The 23,814-nt window shown below is 43.4% G+C and overlaps 1 protein-coding gene across 2 annotated transcripts in view; it reads right to left on the reverse strand.

Moving 5' to 3' along the window:
- The window catches only part of LOC117524799 (neuropilin-2-like), a 414,867-nt gene that overhangs the window by 104,033 nt on the left and 287,020 nt on the right, over nucleotides 1-23,814 (reverse strand). For both annotated transcript variants that reach the window (XM_034186623.1, XM_034186624.1), the window contains exon 12: nucleotides 1,865-1,939. In XM_034186623.1, the coding sequence (XP_034042514.1) occupies nucleotides 1,865-1,939 (75 nt within the window). The remainder of the gene's footprint in view (nucleotides 1-1,864; nucleotides 1,940-23,814) is intronic.

The raw sequence follows: 23,814 nt of genomic DNA on the forward strand, positions 1-23,814 counted from the left end.
GTTCAAGCATGATTGGTGTAATCGCACGTCATTCAAATCCATATAGTTAAAAAAAAAAATAAAAGGGTCGGTTTATTATCTAAGAGACCTCGTATATATATGATGACTGATGACTGTTTTGCTGTTGCTTGCATGTTGTTTTCTCTGTTGAAGAATATTATAGTTTGGTACAGTTTTAATTGGACGATTCAGTTTTGGTTCAGTTTGGCGTTTGACTGTGCTGCCGAACCTTGTAAACAGTTGTTCTTTTGGTTGATGGGGATAGGATGTATTGTTGTTTTTGGCTGGTTTTTATGTCTTGCCTCAGCTGTTGAGTGAAGGGCAGGCATAATAATCTACCGTTCAGCATATTCAGCTTATTCTTTCTTTATATGAAAAAAAAGGAGTCTTGCATATTGAAAAGGTGCACAACAAGACGTGCTTTGACCTGACTGTGTCTTTTATTCTTCTGGTTTGTTGTATTATACTGCTTTTGTGCTTCTCTCAAACATGCAACAAACGTTATACAATTGTCACTTATAGTTAACACGTGATTACAGTGTTCATGCAATACTGTCACAGGTAGGAATTGCAGATGGTGTGACACATTGTGAGTGTTTGTGATTTTGATCATATTCATGCTGTTTGTTTTATCCCCTTTGTGTCATTTTCTTGGTGTGCTTGTGCCGGCTGCCAACTGCCTTGTAGTTAAAGTGCTTATCTCTGGTAAATGAAATATCAGATAAGCTGACTACTGTAAATACATTTTAACAACTCTAAATAAATAAAGAATTATGAAAATATTCAAGTATTATGCTTTATTTTTGCTGCCAAATGCACTGAGAAATTAATTCATAAACATGGGGAAATAAGCTTCACACTAAATTTTGCAGAGTAAAATATACATTTGGTCCCAGTCCAAATAGAGTTAAATATACTCTGTCACAGTGTAAAATTAACTCTATCATGCTGTGAATAACTCTTATTTGAGTTGAAAAACTTGATTTGTCAAGATGGTAGAGCTGATTTCACTCTATAATAGAGTGTATTTAACTCTATTTGGACTGGGACCAAATGTTATCCTGGTAGAGTATATTTTACTCTGCAAAATTTACTGTGCTGATTTCATCTGATATTGATAAATGCTCAGAAATGTTTGTCTGTCAGAAAAGTCAACTTTGGTGACATCATGCTTGAGACTGCCTACTCAGAGACATTATAGAAAGGAACGGGAAAACTGGAATTTTTGCAGCTCAAAATCTGTATTTTTTTTTTTTGTGTGTGTGTGAATACGTCCAAATGGTGAACAGGTGTGTTTTGGGAGGGTCCATCATAACCAGTCGTGGTGTTTATTAATTGTAGTTTTTCCATGCATAAGATTTTTGAGGGAGAAGTGTAACTATTTTGTACATGCCTCGTGTAAAGAGTGGAGAAATTCAGCTGAGTACATTGTGAGAAGTGTGCTTCAAAAACTACTTGGAGTCGGAGTCGTACAGAATGAAGAGTTTTATCGGTGTGTTTAAAGGTGACAACATGAAGACTTTGAGATTAACTAACGTGTGAGATGTGCCGTGGACAACGTGCACAGCAGTGCATTCACAAGTTAAAGAATTTAAAGAAATGATTTATAATCTTGCAAATCATTTTTTAAAGAAATATCTGACTAGAGTGAGATATGCAATTTAAAATGCACATAATTTGTGGTTTATCAAAAATTTTGATCATTTCCAAAACTCATGATAATGCTGTACCTGTTTTAACTCCAATGAAATGTAGATAGCTAATTATGACACAAGCCATGGCTATTTACTGTTTATATACTGCATCAACCACAGACTTTGTGTGACATATGTCAGAAACCCAATACTGCTGTTTGTTTGTTTACCAGGTCGTATTACAGCTGTGGTCTGTTCCACTCTCGGCAGGGTGGGTGTGGCTGTGTCAGGTACAGTTGTGGTTTCTGTCAGCAAGAAAAAACAAACAAGAAAACAGTTATTGGAATAGAGTAATCACTTCCTCCACAAAGTTGTGATGTCACTGCGTAACAATTCCAGAGAATGGCTGAAACATAACAGGCTGTTGCATCCAGATCTGTCACACACAGCTAAGGGTCCCTTCACACATAGTGTGAATTTGGTTGAATTGCGCATTAAGTGCGCATGAAGCAGGAATCATATGCAAACTGTGTAATTTAGTAGCTGCTTCCAACACCTCATACACCTGTTGCTATAACTATTTGCACACACCAACGGCTGACAGACAGTGTGCGCTGTGCAAGCCCATTGAACCCTCTCGCGGCAGGTGTCGGCCAAATTCCAGGTGACACACACGAACATCTAACACCGCTCGCATGGCACTTAGAAAATGTGTGGCCATTTGCATTCTTGGCACAACAGCAGTTTGCAGACAATCATTGTCATACTGGCAGTGAAATTTGTCTAAGTGCCCCACAAGTGTGACATTGGTGTGTGTGCTAAAAACTGACAGGAGGTGTGGCCACCCACTGAAGCAGCTGTGGAGATCTGTCATTCTGGACAGTTGGACAGAACTGTGTTTGGACTGACATGGACTAACAACTGACCACTGTCATGCATGTGTGTATGTTTGCTGTCATCAAGTGGGCATAAATAAAAACATATATCACTGTAGCGACGGGCTGCAGCAAGCGCACACGTGTGCACATGGCACGCACATGGACAGGCTGCCCCCAGGTTGAAACAGGCCGTTAGCTCATAACATGCAGCAGGCGATCTGACTGTCACGTCACCCATGTGAGCTCTGTTCCACATGACACGGTGTCCTGTGGTGTCCTGCCAAAACGCATGTTGGCAAGACACACGCGTGGGCCGGCAGGACACACACCAGCAGATGTGGACATGAATGAGACGACTGAACTGTTTCTCATTCATGTCATTTCATGACTGTGTGTCTGTGACCATGGGTCATCTACAGAGGCACAGACGGATCATATTTGTACTGCCCGATCGATGAGAGGGAGTTAATACAATGCGATGTTTTTATATGTTGCTTAATTTTTATTCTTTTTAAATACATCCATGTGCTTCCTGATATGAGGCAGTTTCCAGCACCTGTCACAGGATAGCAATGGTAGCTTACTGGTAAAGTTTCCAACTGGCAATCAGAGCTTTTGGAAGGCATGGGTTCGAATCCCATGGGTGACATGTATGTTTTATTTTTTTTATTTTCCTCTGAGTGACATCGTGCAGCTGCTGGCAAAAGCTGCTAGGTTCCTGCATGCACTGAACCGTCGCAGCATGTATTTTTCTTATTTTTTTCCTTCACAGCAGCTGCACAATGTAACCCCATCGTGCAGCTGGTGGCACTGTGTTCTCACGTGCATGAACCGTCGCACCAGCATTGTGCAAGCCTGCCCATCAGCGCTATGTTTTGTGATGCGCATAATTTGAACTGTTTCGCGTTGTTTCGCCGTATTCGATCAAACTTTGCACTATATATGAAGGGACCCTTAAGAATAAAGATGAGGTACATGAAATATGCATGATTAACATCAACTGTGTGTGAGTGAGATAAAAATCTATGTAAAAATAAAATCTCTCAATGTAATAACTTCCCTTTGATTTTTCAATGCATTAGTCAAATAATACGTAATTATCACCAAGTGTTACTGCAATTTTCACTTGTTTCTGAAATTTAATTGCAAATCAACCAAACAACAATAAACAACATCCAACCAACCAAACGACCCAACCACAGCCCCCACCCCCCCATACACCTATAATCATTGCACAGCCCAGTGCTCCTGTCCCAAAATGAGTCACATTTTCGTGACACATTTTTAATGTTATTTTTTTTACTCTTTCTAACCCTAACTCTTCCCCTAACCTTAACCATATCCCGATGGCCATGCCCCCCCCCCAGCATGTCGTGCTCCTGTCATGAAATTAATTACTGCTCCCTTCACGCAAATGTGGTGCCTTTCTTGAAGGTATCACGAACCGATAGATTAATGTACATTTCATGATGCCATCACGAAATGTTGTGAGACACGGTTGTCATTGCAACTTGCAATGGAATCTTTTAGAAAAGCTGCTGCAAAATCAGACATTTTAGGCTGCAACAATCCCCCCCCACCAACAAAAAAAAAAGCCAGTGAGGAACTGAGTAATACAGAACACAATAAAATAAAAACAAACTAAAATATTACAATCTTTTCCACTACTGAAGTCTAATCTGACATATGTCGGATGTTAATCACAAACAGTATGTCTCTGCGTTCTTCATTTTAAATATTCACAATTTCTACCATAAATGTTTCACCACAGATAAGATTTAATAACTTGAAAATTAAATTCTCTCTTCTTGCGTGACTTTGGGTAGCTATTTCAGGAACATGCTCACTATTTATTGAGGCTGAGGTTGAAAAAAGCAGAAGCAGTGAGTGAATGAAGTGAGGCAGTGAGCTGGCACGCAGCTGAAGTCTGTGCACACCACTCATTTTACCCACGGCAGGTAGGCTCATTTATCAGCAGCACGGGGAGTCACGCTCTCTCTATCAGTCACACTCGTTTTCTGTCTCTCTCTCTTTCACACAGACACACTTGTTCATCGGTCCTTGTTAGGACAGCAACTGAAGTAAACCATTCACCACAGCAGCATCACAAAATTAATTAATCTAGTCTTAATCTGAACCGGAACCCAATATTGCAGTGGGGGTGGGGGTGGTTGTGGATGCAGAACCATAAAACCTAACCTCATCATCACATAAATTTTGAGCAATTATGAACACACCCACAACTTGGACTATAATGATAGACGATGCACTGAGAGTGACCTTGGAGCACAGCAGCTTGCAACCAGTGCAAGATAGATCAACCAGAGTCATACACACTCACACATAGAAACACACAAACTCTCATGACAACACATCTGTCAATGCAACCCCAAGACCTTTGAGGTCATAAAGAACTCTAAAGTCACACTTAAGTAAAAGTACAGATATCTTACAAGAAAAAGTCAACCATTGGAACGTTCACTACAAATACAGTACCAAAGTATCTGATATTTATTGCATCCAACTATCAAAAGCCTTTTTTGTGATGTTAAATAAAAGTACTTAAATATTGAAAGCACAAGTATGAGTTAATTCTCTTCACAAAAAAATACAAAGCAGCAATCATTTTGAACACAATACTTATTTTGTCAAGTCCAGTCTGATAGATGTATTCAAATAAGAAGAATGTGGCAATATTAATAAAGTTGTATTAAATGACATTTTACACATTAAAACAGCAGCCAACAACTAATTTCTAACTAAAGAGTTCATGGTTTAATGGTGTCCTGTGCAGAGAATAAAGCAACACTCCCTCTGTGATCTGAGCTTTTCCATCTCGTTTACTTTCTCAGTCTAGCTGCACAGGCACGTTTAGTGCGTGAGATTAGAGCACATGGATGTTTAGTACATGTGAGTTCCACCTTGTGAAACTGCTGCCTGTCCCCAATATAAAGAGACAGCAGTCCCCATGGCTCACCACATAGCTGTGAATTTGAAAATACGGCATCTTGAAAATCATCCAACAGTTACATTTAGAAGCTAAAAATGCATCGAGAGTATTTTCTTAAAAAGTAAGTGAATAGTCGGCTTCTTCCTTATTTCACTCAGGTTCGCGAAGTAGAACCAAGGTGGATCTGCGTCTTCACTTGGTAGACATTTTATACCAGATGCCCTTCCAAACGCAACTCAACATTTCATGCAAAATGGGCAGGGTTGGCTTTGAACCAGGAACCTCCCACACTGAAAACAAGTGCACTTAACTGCTTGGCTGCCACTGCTGCCTAGGATATTTTTCAAAAAGAAGACATGAAATTTCATGTGTATTTTATCAGAAGGCACATGGCAGACCCTCTGGGTGCTTTGACTTCCTCCCACTTCCAAAAACATGCAGATTGGGTGAACTAGAAATTTTAAGAGACTGTGACTAAGTTTGTCTGTCTATATGTGGCCCTGTGATAGACTGGCATCCTGTCGAGGTAGGGTGTAAACCCCCCCCGTGACACTTAATTGGAGTAAGCGGGCATAGAAGATGAATGAATCATGTAAATGACATATTCGGTGACTTGGAAATAATTCCGTTATTCTTCCATCAGTAAAAGGAATGCCTCTGTGGCTAACCACTTTCAGAAAACTCAGGAACTCTACTCCTTTGTCAAGACCCGTCTATTTTTGTTTAGTGCTTATGTGAACTTTCTGAATGACAGTCATTGTTGTGTTAGTTAAAAATAATTAGACTCCAGTCTGAGAAGCATGATAGTCTGTTACTTTGTTCAGACTGACTGCACACAGCTGTCTCTTTACTATTGTGACTTAAACAACTAATCTGAATGCCAAACAAAACGCTGACATTTAAATGAAACTTTAAACTGCAGACACATTAAAGATGTGAACACAGAAATTAAGCTGAAAAAGGAACTAAAAGGTTCACATGAATACAGCTTGTGTGTGTGTGTGTGTGGGTGAGAACACCCACACACACACACACACACACAAAATAGTACAGACGCTTACAAAAACCAGTACTTTGTTACAGTACACCACTGCTAAAGACCTTCTGGTCTTAACAACTGTTCTACCAGAAGTGGGCCATCAGAACCTGCAAGGCCTGATGGCCAGCATGGCTTTTTATAATTTAATATTTTTACAAAAATCAATCCAATATTTTTACAAACATCAATCCAATCATTTACTTATTTATTTTTATTTTCTGAGATTGATTTCATTTTTATTATTGACTCAGCACCCTGAATTGTGTGTTTCTACATCAGCTCATATAGATGAGTTCCTTTTTATCCAATCAGATTTTCCCCTGCTGTGTCTGGGTGAAATTTATCTGAGGCTTCAGAATTTTGATTGATTCCCTTTGCTGATAAAACAAACGTCATACTGTGGATTGTCATGTTAAGACACCCTAAGTAGTTTAACAGCTTTGTGTGCACACACATTGGTGCATTGTGCACCATGGCACTTGCACGCATTTAACCCCTGCACTGCTGCGCAATTCGTTGTGCCAGTGCAACCCGTTTTGTCGCACTTTGCCTGATAAAACCACTTCTAATCGCCCCCGGAATTACAGAGGAATTTTCTACAGCTGCAGCTTGTCTTGTGTGCTTCATGACGTAGAGAACGCATTTGGAATTGTCTCAAAGGTAATTTTTTGTAATATTTAAGTTGTAATGGCTTCAAAAACAGTTGTATTTTCATTCCTTCTTATGAGTATCTGTAAAATTAGATTTATTATAGCTTTAACATCTCATCATAATCGTTCAGATGAGCTGCGCTGTGATGTGCTGTGCTGACACATTGCACTGGCACATTGCATGCCAGTGCTGGGATCAAATTCGTGTCAAGGTATCTTAGGGCCCCTTCACACATAGTGCAAATAGGTACAACTCTAGGGCGACTCACGGCGGTAGAGCTCATATGAGCGCACCACAAACCATCAAGCCAATAGGCAGGCGTGCATGATGTTGGTGCGACAGTTCATGCACGCGGGAACACAGGGGGCAGCCTGTCAATGGCCTGTCAACCGTGACGCGCGGAACTCCTCCGCACGTCTGTCTTAATGTGCCGGAAAAGTGCTGATGTCCACGTCTTTTCACAATTCCTGTGCTAGTCAGATGACATACTGGATCACGACAGCGTCCAGTTTAAAAATGAACAGCACATTTCACTGAAAAACTAATTCATGCATTTATTTCCTCTAGGCTGGACTATTGTAATTCATTATTATCAGGTTGTCCTAAAAGTTCCCTGAAAAGCCTTCAGTTAATTCAAAATGCTGCAGCTAGAGTACTAACGGGGACTAGAAGGAGAGAGCATATCTCACCCATATTGGCCTCTCTTCATTGGCTTCCTGTTAATTCTAGAATAGAATTTAAAATTCTTCTTCTTACTTATAAGGTTTTGAATAATCAGGTCCCATCTTATCTTAGGGACCTCGTAGTACCATATCACCCCAATAGAGCGCTTCGCTCTCAGACTGCAGGCTTACTTGTAGTTCCTAGGGTTTGTAAGAGTAGAATGGGAGGCAGAGCCTTCAGCTTTCAGGCTCCTCTCCTGTGAAACCAGCTCCCAATTTGGATCAGGGAGACAGACACCCTCTCTACTTTTAAGATTAGGCTTAAAACTTTCCTTTTTGCTAAAGCTTATAGTTAGGGCTGGATCAGGTGACCCTGAACCATCCCTTAGTTATGCTGCAATAGACTTAGACTGCTGGGGGGTTCCCATGATGCACTGAGTGTTTCTTTCTCTTTTTGCTCTGTATGCACCACTCTGCGTTTAGTCATTGGTGATTGATCTCTGCTCCCCTCCACGGCATGTCTTTTTCCTGGTTCTCTCCCTCGGCCCCGGCCGGTCCCAGCGGGGGACTGCCCCTCCCTGGGCCTGGTTCTGCTGGAGGTTTCTTCCTGTTGGGGGGGAGTTTTTCCTTCCCACTGTCACCGGGTGCTTGCTCACAGGGGGTCGTTTTGACCGTTGGGGTTTTTACGTAGTTATTGTATGGCCTTGCCTTACAGCATGGAGCGCCTTGGGGCAACTGTTTGTTGTGATTTTGCGCTATATAAATAAAATTGATTGATTGATGATTGACTGTTACAGGAGTTTTTGTCATGGAAAGAGAAGCTGCTCCACCGCGCGTTGCGGTGCAGCCACTCGGCGCAAAGCAACGCCATGATGAAGCCTCACGGGACATGTTCTGGCATGTCCAGCTCATGCACAATCACAATCGGATATTCACACGACTGGAAAGCAACCGGAATTCGTCTGAAATCCACCTGAAAGCTGTCCTGTGAGACCAACACCGAGGTGGTTTTGTCCCGCGTAATGAACGGAGCCGTGACGCATCCCTCCACTTTTCTTTCCATGAAAAAAACTCCTGTAACAGTGGAATGTGCCGAAAAAGTGCTGATGTCCACATCTTCTGCCTTTTTGTGAAAGTCAGACGAGGTCCCGGATCAACAAAGCCTTCACGTTGGAAATTATCTGGTTGTTTCAGCGGGGTTTCAGCCTGTCGATCGGTGCTCGGAGCGCGCCGCGCTCTCAGCAGTTGTGGGCGGTCTTTAAACCATCTGGATCACTCCTTAATCTGTGTAATCCCCATAAAATCCTCCCTGAAAGCCATATTAATTTTCCGAACAGTGTCCACCTGGAGGTCTCTCACAGTTTCTGAAAAAAAATTGATGCAGCAAAGCTCCAAATCATTCAGACATTTATTCGCAATAAAAAATAGACGAGAGGGGTGGACCACACCTCACTCAAAGCCTGCTCACAGGCGAATGACGCAACCGACAGGCATGAAAAAACTCACGCGCACGAGGGTTCAAGCTTGTCTGACGCAATCACACGTGATTCAAATCCATATGGTTTTTTTTAAAAAATAATAAGGTTGGATACTTTTCTAACAGACCTCGTATATATATACATATATACAAAGATAAAAACAGCCAAATGACTTTGGTGACAGCTTACAATGGTCTCTTGTTTATGCTTGTGTGAAATGTGTGAAAAATTTGACCCAAAAGGAATAAATGCCACACTTGCATCCCAACAAATCTTTATCACTGTGATGAAAGACGCAAGTCAAAACATATAATTGTTGCATTTGTCTCTTATGTCGAAAGGTGGACTGAAGACATTCATCTCTCTTTCTTATAAATTCTCTTATAATTGAAAATACAATTTTGATGCACATTTTCTTGTCTTTAAATATTCATGATTTGAACTGGCTGTATAATGTGTTATCAATGGTCTTTGAACAAGTTGTAAGACATAAAGCTGACCGTATACAACACAATAATATGATGCAGATGTGCTTTATGACAGGATCAGACAGAAATACATGTCATATAGCAGCATGTACTGCATCTCTTTGTTACAAATGTACATGGTGGTGAGTTCAAACTGCATCACAGCAGTTCAAAATTTCTGAGACATGATGTGGTGTTATATAGTACAGTACAAGACACAGAGAGGAACATACATGTATGTGGACACACAGACAGGTGACACACATACACACATGACTGGAACCAATCTGCATAAGTCATATATAAATAGCACAAAACCTGTGCGTTTGATTTTAGACCATGTTTTTGTTTTTATTCAGTTGAGGCGGTGGCCAAGTGGTTAGTGTGCTTGGTTTCAGTGCATATAGTTCCTGGTTCAAACCCCACCCCTGCCACTTTTCTCCATGTAATGCAGAGTTGTGTCAGGAAGAGCATCCGGCATAAAACGTGTGCCAATTCAGCATGCAGATCCACCTCAGAACTGCTGTGGTGACCCTGAGTGGGGGGGCAAGGGAGCAGTTGAAAGGTCTTACTTTATCAAGGCTACACAGCACCATATAGCATGGTAACACTGAAACACATAGCAGTATTTTAATAATCTGCAACAAACGTGTAAGGTGGAGGTGTCACATGTGTCAGGGTGGGTCCTGGCTCGGGGCGAGGTTATGGGTTTGTACCCTATTGTCATCTGCCTCCCCTTATTTGATCCTCTTGGTTGCCCTTTTATGATCATTTTGTATTATGTTTTCTCTGGTACTGTTTATTATGTATCTTTGGCATTTTATTATCTTGATGTATTCTTTTTGTTTTTGTTATTGTTTTCTGTGATCATTTGTTCAAGTCATTCCATTATCAGGTTTGCTGTAGGTTCTGGTTTTGTTTCGGTTCTTTCTTTATTTACTGGTCATTCCATAGTTTGGTTTCTTATTTTCTGTGATGGTCATTAGTTATACTTCAGCCATGTTCTGTTCTAGTTTGAGTTATAATCTGTTCTATCTTATTCCCGTATTTGTGATTAGATTGATACTTCTGTCATATTCAGATTTGGTTCTAGTCTTGTTTATAGTCTTTTATTATTCTTGTGCTATTTTTAGGTCTGTCACTCTGTTTCCTAGTTTGCCCTGTATTTTGCTCACGTTTCCTTTTGTTGGTGTGTGGGCACGTTAGACTTTCACCATTGCTTTTCATTCACTGACTCCTCTTGCTTTTGATCTGCTTCATTTTCACTCTCTTTTGCTTCTCATCCCGTCTCTTTGATTCACCAGACCACACCTCCTTCCAGAACCCTCGATTACATGTGCACCTTGTTACACACCTGTTATTTAAGCCCTCACTTCCCTCACTGCGATGCCAGCTCATTGATCCGTTGTATCTTCGTTCCAGCCTTGCTCTCGTCTCGTTTGCCTCATAGTGTTTTTTGACCTTGTTCTGTTTATCCGTATTTTGCCTTCTGCCTCAGCCTCTGATATTGTGTCTCTCCGTGCCTTTGACCTCAGCCTGTTCCTGACCACGTATTTTTGCCTTGCCCTCATCTGTACCTTTCCTATGCTGCCTGCCTTTCTGTGTACCGGACCCTGGACTGTTTTTGAGATAAAGCTTATTATTACATCTTATGTATTGTCTGAGAGTTTGCATTTGTGTCCACCCACCTTCTGTGCCAGGCAACCACCTATCCTGACAGCATGCTCTGAGTGCCCATTTTACTCTAATTATATTTAAAGAATATTATCTCAAAGTTCTGAAATATTATCTTGAAGCAGCTCCTCTTCTCAGGTGATGCTAAAGTTAGCTCAAGCAGCAAAGGAACAGAACCATCAACGGGGTTAATGTTCAGTAATAAAACAGCAATTTATCAAAAAGGCATTTACTGCATAAATTATTCACAAATTATTATTTTTTTTAATTTCAGAATTATGTCAGAAAATTCCATTGTGCCACAATGACATAAACGGGGCTCCTGCATCTGCTACAACATTATTACTCAATTATTTTTACACAGCAATAAGATAAGTTTGTGAAACACCAATTTAAAAAAAAATTAAAAAAATGAAAATAACTTTATAAATGTATTAAATTTTAATGAAAAGAAGTAAACAAATAACTGAATTTAAAACATAGATTAACAAGTCACAGTTTTCTTTCTTGCCTTCATATTATTCAGCTCTGTGTTCACCTTGCTGTCTCCTTGGTGCCATGTGTCATGGTCATTTTGACCCTTTTCAGCTCAAGTCCATACCACAAAACTCCTTTATCCATGCCGCCCCCCCACACACACACACAGTTTTTCTCTTTCTCTTGAGCAGCCAAGTGAAACCCTATCTAATATTGCCTCTGTTTTAACACAGCTACAATTTTCTTTGCCATAATTCTTTCTCTTTTCCTCTCTCCCTGAGGCGGATTTTGATTTCCACTTGTCTTTTGCCATTGTCTGCCTGGGGCTCTTTTTCTGTGTTTTGGGATTTCAGCTCTCTTTGTTTTGCTCATTCCATATTTCTCCTTCTTTTGTAACCTTTCAGCACTTCTTCCTGCTGTAACTCTTCTAATCAGCGGCGGCTCAGTAAATCTGAGACCACATTTGAATCGCTGCCTGCTTGGTTGATCTAGATGTTTCCATGATTCATTCAGCAGCTTCTCTTGCTTTCTCCTGTAGTTACTCTTTGGTATACAACCTCTGAATCTTTGCTAGTCTTTACCAGTAGCCTACAACACCATTCCTCAAATGAAGACTGTAAGTGTGTACATAGTGAGTTGTGAAACAGTATTATAACAGTTAAAGCATCTGTGAGTCTTATATCCTAGTTTGGTTAGTCTGTTAGTCAATGAGTGAGTGGATCAGTAAAAACTACTGCACATACATCTCTGATATTTTGAGTTCTGTTATATACCAATAAGATGTTTATTTTGCAATACTGTGATTGTTCATTGTAAAAAATACAAAGACAGGTTGATTAAGCTACTTATTAAGCCTTGTTAGTGATGGCGGGTCCTGGTGGTCACTATGGCCACTGCTACTTGATTTACGTATGAAATTTTATGTTTGGGTACAACCATAATGACTTCAACATAACACAACATTTATTGTACTAACTTGTACATATAGTACATAAAAACACACATCCAAGGTTAAAAACCACAATACTCAAAAACCATAATTACCAAATTGTACATAGTACATAAAAGGACACATCTAAAATGAAAAACCATAGTGATACTGAACATACCTTAAAAAAAAACAAAAAACTGGGTGAATTTACAAAATGGTTTGGTAGTCTGTTCCACAAAGTGACAATTCTATTACTAAAAAAAAACTTTCGAATGTTTAATCTTGATCTAATAACCTTTAGCGTAGTCGAGTGGCCTCTTAAACCCCTATAATCTCTAAATTGGAAACATTGGTTACAATCAATATTGTCCTGATAGTTTAATATTTTAAAAGCTTCAATAAGTTCCCCACAAACTCTTCTATATTCTGGAAAATAGAAGAGAAGATTTGTGCCAAATAAATTTTTAGCTCCATTTACACATAGACTATTTTGACCATGACAGTCCAACAATACACCACATCAAAGTTGTCATGGTGAATTTTTATCATGTTCTGTCAGCTCACGTATTCTTTACAACAACACTATGATTATATTACAACACAGAACAAGCTTTATCAAGAATGATCTATGAACCATCATGAATTAACATGACACCCTCAAGACTCTAGCAAGACTCTACTGATTGCCTAATGCCTCCAATACACTGGGAGACTTTGTTAAAACTTTAAAAAGACTTGTCATCTGACCCCCTCTCACATATTAAGACTCTGAGTCAAAGTTAGTCACAGACTAGTCACAGACAAAACTCTGCAGTAACAAAATTTGTAAAAGTTCTATAGCACTCCACAACAGTCTTAAATCATTTAAAGTTGTGTAAACTGTTTAGGACAGTTGTGCACATATCAAAAGTGTGCAAAACTTGCCAAGATACCATCAACGTATCCCCGGGACCTGCATTGTTTTGGTAGTTCTGCTGCTGTCATGATCAAAAATCATAGCTGTGGGTACCATAAATCAGGGAAACGCAGATTAGGTATACCACTTGCATTGTGGTGAAACATCAGCTACCACTTCATCCAACTGGGCATAATCCAGTGTGCAGGTGCCTCGGTGTTGAAGACCACAGCAACTGGAAAAAGATGAGGGGATGCTCATGCCAACCAATTCAATTCAATTCAATTTTATTTATATAGCGCCAAATCACAACAAACAGTTTGCCCCAAGGCGCTTTATATTGTAAGGCAAATCCATACAATAATTATGGAAAAACCCCAACGGTCAAAACGACTCCCTGTGAGCAAGCGACAGTGGGAAGGAAAAACTCCCTTTTAACAGGAAGAAACCTCCAGCAGAAGCAGGCTCATGGAGGGGCAGTCTTCTGCTGGGACTGGTTGGGGCTGAGGGGAGAGAATCAGGTAAAACACATGCTGTGGAGGGGAGCAGAGATCGATCACTAATGATTAAATGCAGAGTGGTGCATACAGAGTAAAAAGAGAAATAAACACTCAGTGCATCATGGGAACCCCCCAGCAGTCTAAGTCTATAGCAGCATAACTAAGGGATGGTTCAGGGTCACCTGATCCAGCCCTAACTATAAGCTTTAGCAAAAAGGAAAGTGTTAAGCCTAATCTTAAAAGTAGAGAGGGTGTCTGTCTCCCTGATCTGAATTGGGAGCTGGTTCCACAGGAGAGGAGCCTGAAAGCTGAAGGCTCTGCCTCCCATTCTACTCTTACAAACCCTAGGAACTACAAGTAAGCCCGCAGTCTGAGAGTGAAGCGTTTTATCATCTCCATCACTTGCTTGCAGACATGATCTGAGCTGTCAGCCTCATAAAATTTAAAGTCATGGATTATATATGGTATTTGAATTGATCAACTCTTCACTGAATCAACATGAAATTACAGCAAAAACAAATTCTACCAAATGCACATTGATATCATGCTGCATCCTATAATCCTGACCTACGTTTTAGATACTAAATGGACATTCCACCAGGAGAGACATTATAATCTGGTTCAGTCATGTCATGTCTGGGAGCATGTGCTGTTGTTGCGTGTTGCTACTTGACACTGCATCCACCACACCACAGAACTGAAGTGGGTTCAAGACTTTGATGCTCATGTACCTGGAGGATATCTTTTGCCATTATTATGGTGCATCTCAGTGTATTATGAAACAAATACTATTTAAATCAACTGGTGCTCCTTGGAATATGAGTAAATGAGCCCGAATAGAGTCTGTCCTCATATTGTAGGCCAACACACACACACACACACACACACACACACACACACACACACACACACACACACACACACACACACACACACACACACACACACACACACACACACACACACACACACACACACACACACACACACAGAAGTGGATATTACCAGTGGGTAAGTGGCTTCCAACTGCTGACATTAAGCTGTTTAAATTTGGTGCCCTTTACCGCTGTAATTAGCCCCCATATGGAGGTGAGAGAGGAAGGAATTAAAAAAGAGATGAGAAAGAGAGAGAGAAATTTACTGATGGGAATAACCTTCTCCACCTCTCACCACCATTTTCCTAATTAGTGACCACACACAGCTCCTGTCAACATCCTGTTTGTAGCTCCACTGCCCCCAACTAATTTATTCAATACTATGTCCTCTTCCTCTCACTCTCTCTTTGTTTTTCTTTCCTTTACATAGTCTTTCATTCATCATCTCCAACCCCTTGCTATTTGAATCTCTCTATCATTGTCCTTCCTTCCATTTTTTCCTGTACAGTCTATCCATCTGTACTGTCCTGTAAAGGTCAGTGAAACAGCAGAAAAAAGATAAAATGCTAGTAGGTGTTATAATCATTACTCCATGTTATATTTTTTCCAACTTCCTTTGTTGTGTAGACTTTAATAGAAATGGACAGTGAGGATGGTCTCCCACAGCAGATTTTTGGCCTTCCTGATTCCAAAAATTAGGAAATCAAGCCTGATTTATTACAACAGCAATTAAGAATTGTGTGTCATATTATTATACAGCTGGTTAGTGTGCATTACAAATGAATTTGAATGCAGCCCCATGACACAAGAGCTTCTAGGCATGTGCACAACACTGCACAGTTTACATTAACATCTCTGCAGTTATAGCAAGACTTATGTCTGTAAATGTATCTATTCACATCTCAAAACTGTCATCTGCTGAAGAGTGCAGCATGCATGTAATTTTTAGTCATTTTTACTCTTGTCAAAAAATAACATATTTAATAATAACACAAATTCTAGGGTGCATTCAAATTATGACTATTAGCCCAGCATTTACAGACAGAGAGTGAAAGCTTATTAACATCAACCAGTGCCGAGGTTCAGCAGACTCAGGAACTAAGTCATCGTCAGTTGGGCGACGTTGATATTTATCATCATCCTGGAAAAACTGATGCACCACCTCCTCTGGATCCCTTGGGCATGAAGAAATATATAGAAATGTGAAGGAATTTATAGAACCTGGAGGTTTCTTCCTGTTAAAAGGGAGTTTTTCCTTCCCACTGTAGCCAAGTGCTTGCTCACAGGGGGTCGTTTTGACCGTTGGGGTTTTACATAATTATTGTATGGCCTTGCCTTACAATATAAAGCGCCTTGGGGCAACTGTTTGTTGTGATTTGGCGCTATATAAAAAAAATTGATTGATTGATTGATTGATGACGCACCAGTCACAAGTGATAAAATCTCATACGTCAAGTTAATATGGGCTACGTGATGTCTCAAATGCTGAATCGATGATTTGCCCCATCAAGCTATGCTACTGCTCCCCAGAGTGTGCTACCAAAGCACCCACCCTCCAATGGCTAAAGTTGAACTACATGCTATAGTAGTCAGTGGACTGTCACCAAACGTTGAGCTCCACTAGTACAAGTTCATCCTAAACTGAGCTACACTGACCTACATTGAAGACAGGAAATTTGGACCTGTGGAGCATGCCTTCTCCAGCATTTCACTGAGATTTTTGAGAATCTGCTACATCAGCCAGAGTTCACCACTTCACATCGGTGTGTGAATGGCTCTTATTTTTAATTGGAGCCTGGGATCCAAATTACTGAAGTACCCAATCCACATTCAAGCAGAAATTATTGACTGCAAGAGGCACTGATGAAATAGTAACAAAGCCATCTGTAAAAGAAAGTAAGACGTATGGTGCGGTCCACTGCGGACTGGTAACAGTGGAGCAAGAAAAAAATGACAGTCAACCTTCTTCTAATATGCTGCCCCAGGCATGTTCCGAGCACAATCCATGCTCTACACTACACGCCGTGCTTCATCATTGCTTCAGCTGCGCTCATACTACTCACATGCTCCAGTATTTGCTAAATACAAGCGAAAATCTACATGTCTGCACAAATAACATCCCAATATTCATCGCTTTGGATCATGATGTGTCCTCACATCACAATTTTTTAAAATATGTTTAACACTTTCCTAATAACTCAAAATGCCCCACAACACTACTTTTACCACCTATTAACACCTGTTACTGACAGGTGTGACATAACCAGAAGGTTGGAGATAAATGGATTCGGTAGTCAGTTTAACAGGGTTTAATGCAGGCGTGGGTCGGTACACAACAATGCAGTCCAAAACAAACAACAGTAGCCGAAGCATGAGACAGAGACAAAATCCAGGAAAACAGGCAGACAGCTCGATACACGGTTAAACAAAAAACAGGACTAGGTAACTCTGAGGACAAACGCTCAAAAGTGGCACAACAATCTCGCAAGTGAGAGAGGGAGAAGGTGTGACTAATAAAGGTGATGTAATCAAGAGTGAATGCACCGCAGGTGTGTGAGGAAAACTCCAGAATGAGGGAGGGCAGGAGGGACACGCCCAACACCAAACACACAGCATAAGACAAGAGAAATCCCACCACCAAACCCCAGTGAAAAACCAAACAGCAAACCAATGGACTTTGTGTAAAAAAGGCAACTCAAGAAAAACACAACAGATTAGGGCATGTGATGGCTCCTTTGAAATATCATAATCAGGAAGTAGTATTATTGCTGTTATTGGCTTCTGATGTGCAAGAGAAAAGAAAGCATTATTACGAGCTGTGATTGGTAAATGTTTAGGGGAGGTGATGGTCTAGTGGTTAAGGTGTTGGGCTTGAGTCCAGAAGACTGGAAAATCACTCAGGGCCCGTGGGCAAGGCCTTTAATCCCTTATTGCTCCCGGTGTGTAGTGAGCGCCTTGTATGGCAGCACCCTGACATCGGGGTGAATGTGAGGCATAATTGTAAAGCGCTTTGAGCGTCTAATGCAGATGGAAAAGCGCTTTAAAAATGCGGTCAATTTACACCACCTTTGTGGATAACATCATCATCACAGCATGGCCAGTCTGTGATTCAGGGGCAACATAAACTGGCCTTGGAGGGGCACATTTGCAACAATTTACGGTAGAATTGTCCATCGTATGATAAACAGGTGTGGAATGAATATTAGGAAACCAAGGTGATGGGTCAACACCACCAAACCAAGGAGGAATTCTCTGCACGGTTCCAACCAAGTGGCTATTTATGATATAATGACAGCACTTTGTATTTTACTGTCTGGATTCACTTGTGGTCACAGGAAAAAAAAAGCTAATATTAACCAAGTGGAAAGCAACAGACCTCCATAATGAAGCTGCCATGAAGAAGTAAAAAGTTGCAGTTCCTTGACTGGTGGCTCGAGGCTGGCTTCAAAAGCAAGCAGATTGCCATCGAAGCCCATGATAAAATGTCCAAGTTTAGAGCAGAAATAAACATTTTTACAGACTTTTACAAACAATATTTTGGTCTCTATGGACAAATGTACAGGGGGTGAATTGTTTGGAACTCCTTAGGGCCTGGTAACATGCCACACACTGATAGCTGAACAAAAGAAAAAAGTCACAAAGTCACAAATCACAGAAAAAAATTGGGCTACACTTCTCCCATCACCGAAAAGCCTGCGAGTCCAGAGCGCATAAAAGAACAAAACAAAACCAAAACTAACACAAGAAAAATGAAGTAAATGGCGACCTTGACGCGTTAAACAAAATCAAAACAAGACATTCATGATGACGTGACTTGACAGTGTGTATCAGACGAGCGCCAGCCTGTGATCATTTCTGCAGCCACCCTGTGCTCTCCATAGCACCTGCAGCTGCGAGATCTTGTCGTCTTGACAACATGTTTGTTGTTACGTGGACTGCTGAAGAGGAGGTACTGCTGGCCCACCACCACCAGAGGGCGCCCTGCTTGGAGTGCGGGCTCCAAGCACGAGAGGGCGCCAGACCCAGAAGAAGTGACAGCTGTCACTCATCGCACCAGCTGTCACTCATCTACACCACTTTATAAGCCGGACTGCAACTCCACCTCCTCGCCGAGAAATCGACTACTGAAGAGGTAATTTCTCTGCTGACACATACGTTGTATAATAATCTGAACTTCTGTTGCAGCCGTTTTCCTGGTGGTTTTCCTTGTCTGTGGGATTGGCATTTGGTGTGACAGCGACGGCTTCGCCTCACACTCCAAACCAGATAAGTGGTTAACCAGGAGCTGCACGAGTGTGTGATTGGAGGTGGAGGTGCTCCCTCCTAACTGTGTACAGACTGTGGATTACTGTGTGTGCGGACTCACACTCATTCATCTTGTCTCTGCTTTCTGCCAGCAGTACCAGGGTCGACAGCCGAAGACAGAGGCCACCTGGGGACTCGGGACTTGGCGGCTCCGGTGTTCTTCAGACCGTTGGTGGTGGAAGCCGTGTGGGACGCGGCTTCTCTCTCGTCGGGGGTCTTCTATCTTCGAGCCTGCCCACACGTCACCTGGTGTCAATTGACTTTACAATTTCTGTGTATTTAGTTGTGTATTATCACAACATTAAATTGTTACTTTTTGGCGTATTCATTGTCCGTTCATTTGCGCCCCCTGTTGTGGGTCCGTGCTACGACACCTTCCCAACAGGATTTCTCGGCCATTCGTCATGGATTCTGAGGGGCGTCAACCTGAGCTTGAACGGCCAATGGAAGAGCCAGGAGCGCAGGCGTCAGCGGGAGGCATGTTGAGTGAGATGCAGCAAATCTTAACCGCCTTCACAGCTCGGCTGGATTTGGTGGCCGAGCAGAATGTTCTCCTTAACCGGAGGGTGGAGGCTCTCACCGCCAGGGTGGAAGCGCGCGATCAGGGCGCTGCTGCAGCCACCCCTCTTGCTGGTCCTGGGCCTGTAACAGACGTTCCACTGGTCGTTCAACGACCCCAGCCCCCCCCCCCCCACCGTCCCCTGAAGCATACATAAGCCCTCCGGAACCGTACGGAGGCTGTGTTGAGACGTGCGCAGACTTCCTCATGCAGTGTTCGCTCGTCTTTTCACAGCGTCCTGTCATGTACGAGTCAGATGCCAGCCGGGTGGCTTATGTTATTAGTCTGCTTCAAGGAGAGGCACGCGCCTGGGCTACGGCGCTTTCGGAGCAGAATTCACGGCTCCTAACGTCTTATGCTGAGTTTATACGGGAGTTCAAACAAGTTTTTGACCATCCTAACAGAGGCGAGACCGCATCGAGCGTGCTGCTGTCAATGAGACAGGGGCGTCGCACGCAGCGCAGCCGAGTATGCAGTCGACTTCCGCATCGCGGCAGCGAGGTCCGGCTGGAATAATGTTGCGGTCCGCGCCGCCTTCGTAAATGGACTGTCTCCGGTCCTGAAGGAGCACCTGCTGGCTAAGGAGGAACCGCGGGATTTTGACGGGCTTGTCGATTTGGTTATACGCTTACACAACCGTTTGACTGAGCATCGTCGGGAGCAGGCCGGGGGGCGTGACCGGGCACGAGCCGTCCCTCCCCCTTCCGGTTCCGAAAGGGTGACGTCGTCCCCACGCTTCACTGCCAGAGAGCTCCGTGTGGCTACAGCTCCCCCTGCTGAGGAGGCTAGGGACACGAGCAGGGCCAAAATAAAAACAAACGTCAGACAAAGGAGGCTGGCCCGCGGGGAGTGTTTTGTCTGCGGCTCTTGTGAGCACATGCAGAAGGACTTCCCCAAAACGGTCAAACTACAATGCCCGTCCTTAGAAACTGGGCTAAGGGTGGGCCATAACACACACGCGGGGAAACCCCGTAAATCTGCACGAATCCCAGTAACGATCCTTTGTGGGGATTTAACCCTTCACGCCCCAGCACTGGTAGACACGGGGTCGGAAGGGAATCTGCTGGATAGCAGATGGGCAAAGGAAGTAGGGCTCCCCCTGGTGGCTCTGCCGGCACCATTGCAGGTGCGAGCACTAGATGGCGCCCTGCTTCCATTAATCACACATCAGACACAGCCAGTGACCTTGGTTGTGTCTGGAAATCACAGGGAGGAGATCGTGTTCCATGTAACACCTTCTACCTCCCGAGTGATTTTGGGATTTCCATGGATGGTGAAGCACAATCCCCGGATAGATTGGCCGTCCGGGGTTGTGACGCAGTGGAGCGAAACCTGCCACCGGGAGTGTTTAGGATCCTCGGTTCCTCCCGGCATGACGGCTAATGAGGAGGTTAAAGTCCCCCCCAATCTATCGGCGGTGCCAAAGGAGTACCATGATCTTGCTGACGTTTTCAGCAAAGATCTGGTGCTCACTCTTCCTCCGCACCAACCGTACGATTTGGTCCCGGGCGCTGAGTACCCGCCCAGACAAACGGCCAGGCAGAGCGGGCTAACCAGGAGTTGGAACAGGCCCTTCGCTGCGTCACCTCCGCGCACCCAGCGGCCTGGAGTCACCATCTGGCCTGGATCGAGTATGCCCATAACAGCCAAGTCTCGTCTGCTACCGGCCTCTCCCCTTTTGAGGCATGTTTGGGGTACCAGCCCCCATTGTTCCCGCTGGTGGAGGGAGAGGTCGGTGTGCCCTCGGTCCAGGCCCACCTCAGGAGGTGCCGCCGGGTGTGGCGGACCGCCCGCTCTGCCCTGTTAAAGGCCCGGACGAGGGCCAAGACCCATGCGGACCGCCGGCGTTCCCCGGCCCCCACATACCAGCCCGGGCAGGCGGTGTGGCTTTCAACAAAGGACATCCCTCTCTGTGTGGACTCCCCTAAGTTGAAGGACAGATACATTGGACCATTTAAGATCCTCAAAATCATCAACCCGGCCGCAGTGAAGCTCCAACTCCCAGCTTCACTGCGGATCCACCCTGTATTCCATGTGTCCCGCATCAAGCCACACCACACCTTGCCCCTCTGTGCACCTGGACCTACGCCGCCTCCTGCCCGGCTCATCGACGGGGAGCCTGCTTGGACAGTCCGCAGGCTCCTGGACGTCCGTCGTAAGGGCCGGGGGTTCCAATATCTGGTGGACTGGGAGGGGTATGGACCTGAAGAACGCTCCTGGGTGAAGAGGAGCTTCATCCTGGACCCGGCCCTCCTGGCCGATTTCTACAAAAGACACCCGGACAAGCCTGGTTGGGGGGGGGGGGGTCCTGTTATGTGGGCCGCTGAAGAGGAGGTACTGCTGGCCCACCACCACCAGAGGGCGCCCTGCTTGGAGTGCGGGTTCCAAGCGTTGTATAATAATCTGAACTTCTGTTGCAGCCGTTTTCCTGGTGGTTTTCCTTGTTTGTGGGATTGGCATTTGGTGTGACAGCGACGGCTTCGCCTCACACTCCAAACCAGATAAGTGGTTAACCAGGAGCTGCACGAGTGTGTGATTGGAGGTGGAGGTGCTCCCTCCTAACTGTGTACAGACTGTGGATTACTGAGTGTGCGGACTCACACTCATTCATCTTGTCTCTGCTTTCTGCCAGCAGTACCAAGGTCGACAGCCGAAGACAGAGGCCACCTGGGGACTCGGGACTTGGCGGCTCCGGTGTTCTCCAGACCGTTGGTGGTGGAAGCCGTGTGGGACGCGGCTTCTCTCTCGTCGGGGGTCTTCTGTCTTTGAGCCTGCCCACACGTCACCTGGTGTCAATTGACTTTACAATTTCTGTGTATTTAGTTGTGTATTATCACAACATTAAATTGTTACTTTTTGGCTTATTCATTGTCCATTCATTTGCGCCCCCTGTTGTGGGTCCGTGCTACGACACCTTCCCAACAGTTTGTCTTCACTACGACAACATGTGCGCGCACATGCAAGTTGCAGCCAGAGACAGCTGCAACATGTGGAAATAGTTAAAGTATCTGATAAAACGTTCTTTCCGCTATTGTTTCTGTATGACAATGTTGCTTTTCGTCCCAGACATGGACAAGTCATGTTCAGCTCGTCGGCTCTTTAGTTAGTGATCCGTTCAAATATCGTCAATGTTTGTGCAAGATGTCGGACTTCCGAGGTTGGACAAAGTTGGACGACAATCAAGCGGAACGCTGATGGTACGGGAACTATGCAAACGATGGGGAACCATCAAGACAGAAAGCAAAATGGAGTACGGATGAAAAAATTCTGACAAAGCACCAGCTACAGAAACAAAGCTGGACGATGGTTAAACAATGTCTCTGAAAGTCAACGTAAGTCCAGATTTCTTGTTGTTGTGGTTTTGGCTTCGGTGTACTTCATTAGTGCCGTGTGACCGGGGCTTTAGTTTCAGATGATTTAAGCTATACAATTATGCATAATTGGGGTTGTGGTTGTCATTTAGTGACAGCTAGTCTGGACCACTCACCGGGGTGCTCTGACTCAGAGCTCTGGCAGAAGAGAGGTCACTCACCGTGGCTGCTAGCTGTTTTGGAGGACTGAGTCTGGCCTGTGTGAGCATTTTATTACAAATATCTATAATAATAGGGCTTGTTTTTGTGGCTAATTATTCTGAAACTTTCCTTGTTTGGTAACTCAAAGATGGAAATGTTTTTGAGCTTATTTGCCCCAGCCAGGTTATGCACGGTCTCGCCCACAGTCCACCTCCTTCTCCAAATGATGAAGCGCAGCAATTTTTGGGCTTAAAAATGGCTCTTCTGGCCTCTATAGAAAACGTACGGGTGACATCATGCACGATTTGTCTAGAATATATACAGTCT

This window comes from Thalassophryne amazonica, chromosome 14 (genome assembly GCF_902500255.1).
Source record: "Thalassophryne amazonica chromosome 14, fThaAma1.1, whole genome shotgun sequence".
NCBI lineage: Eukaryota > Metazoa > Chordata > Actinopteri > Batrachoidiformes > Batrachoididae > Thalassophryne > Thalassophryne amazonica.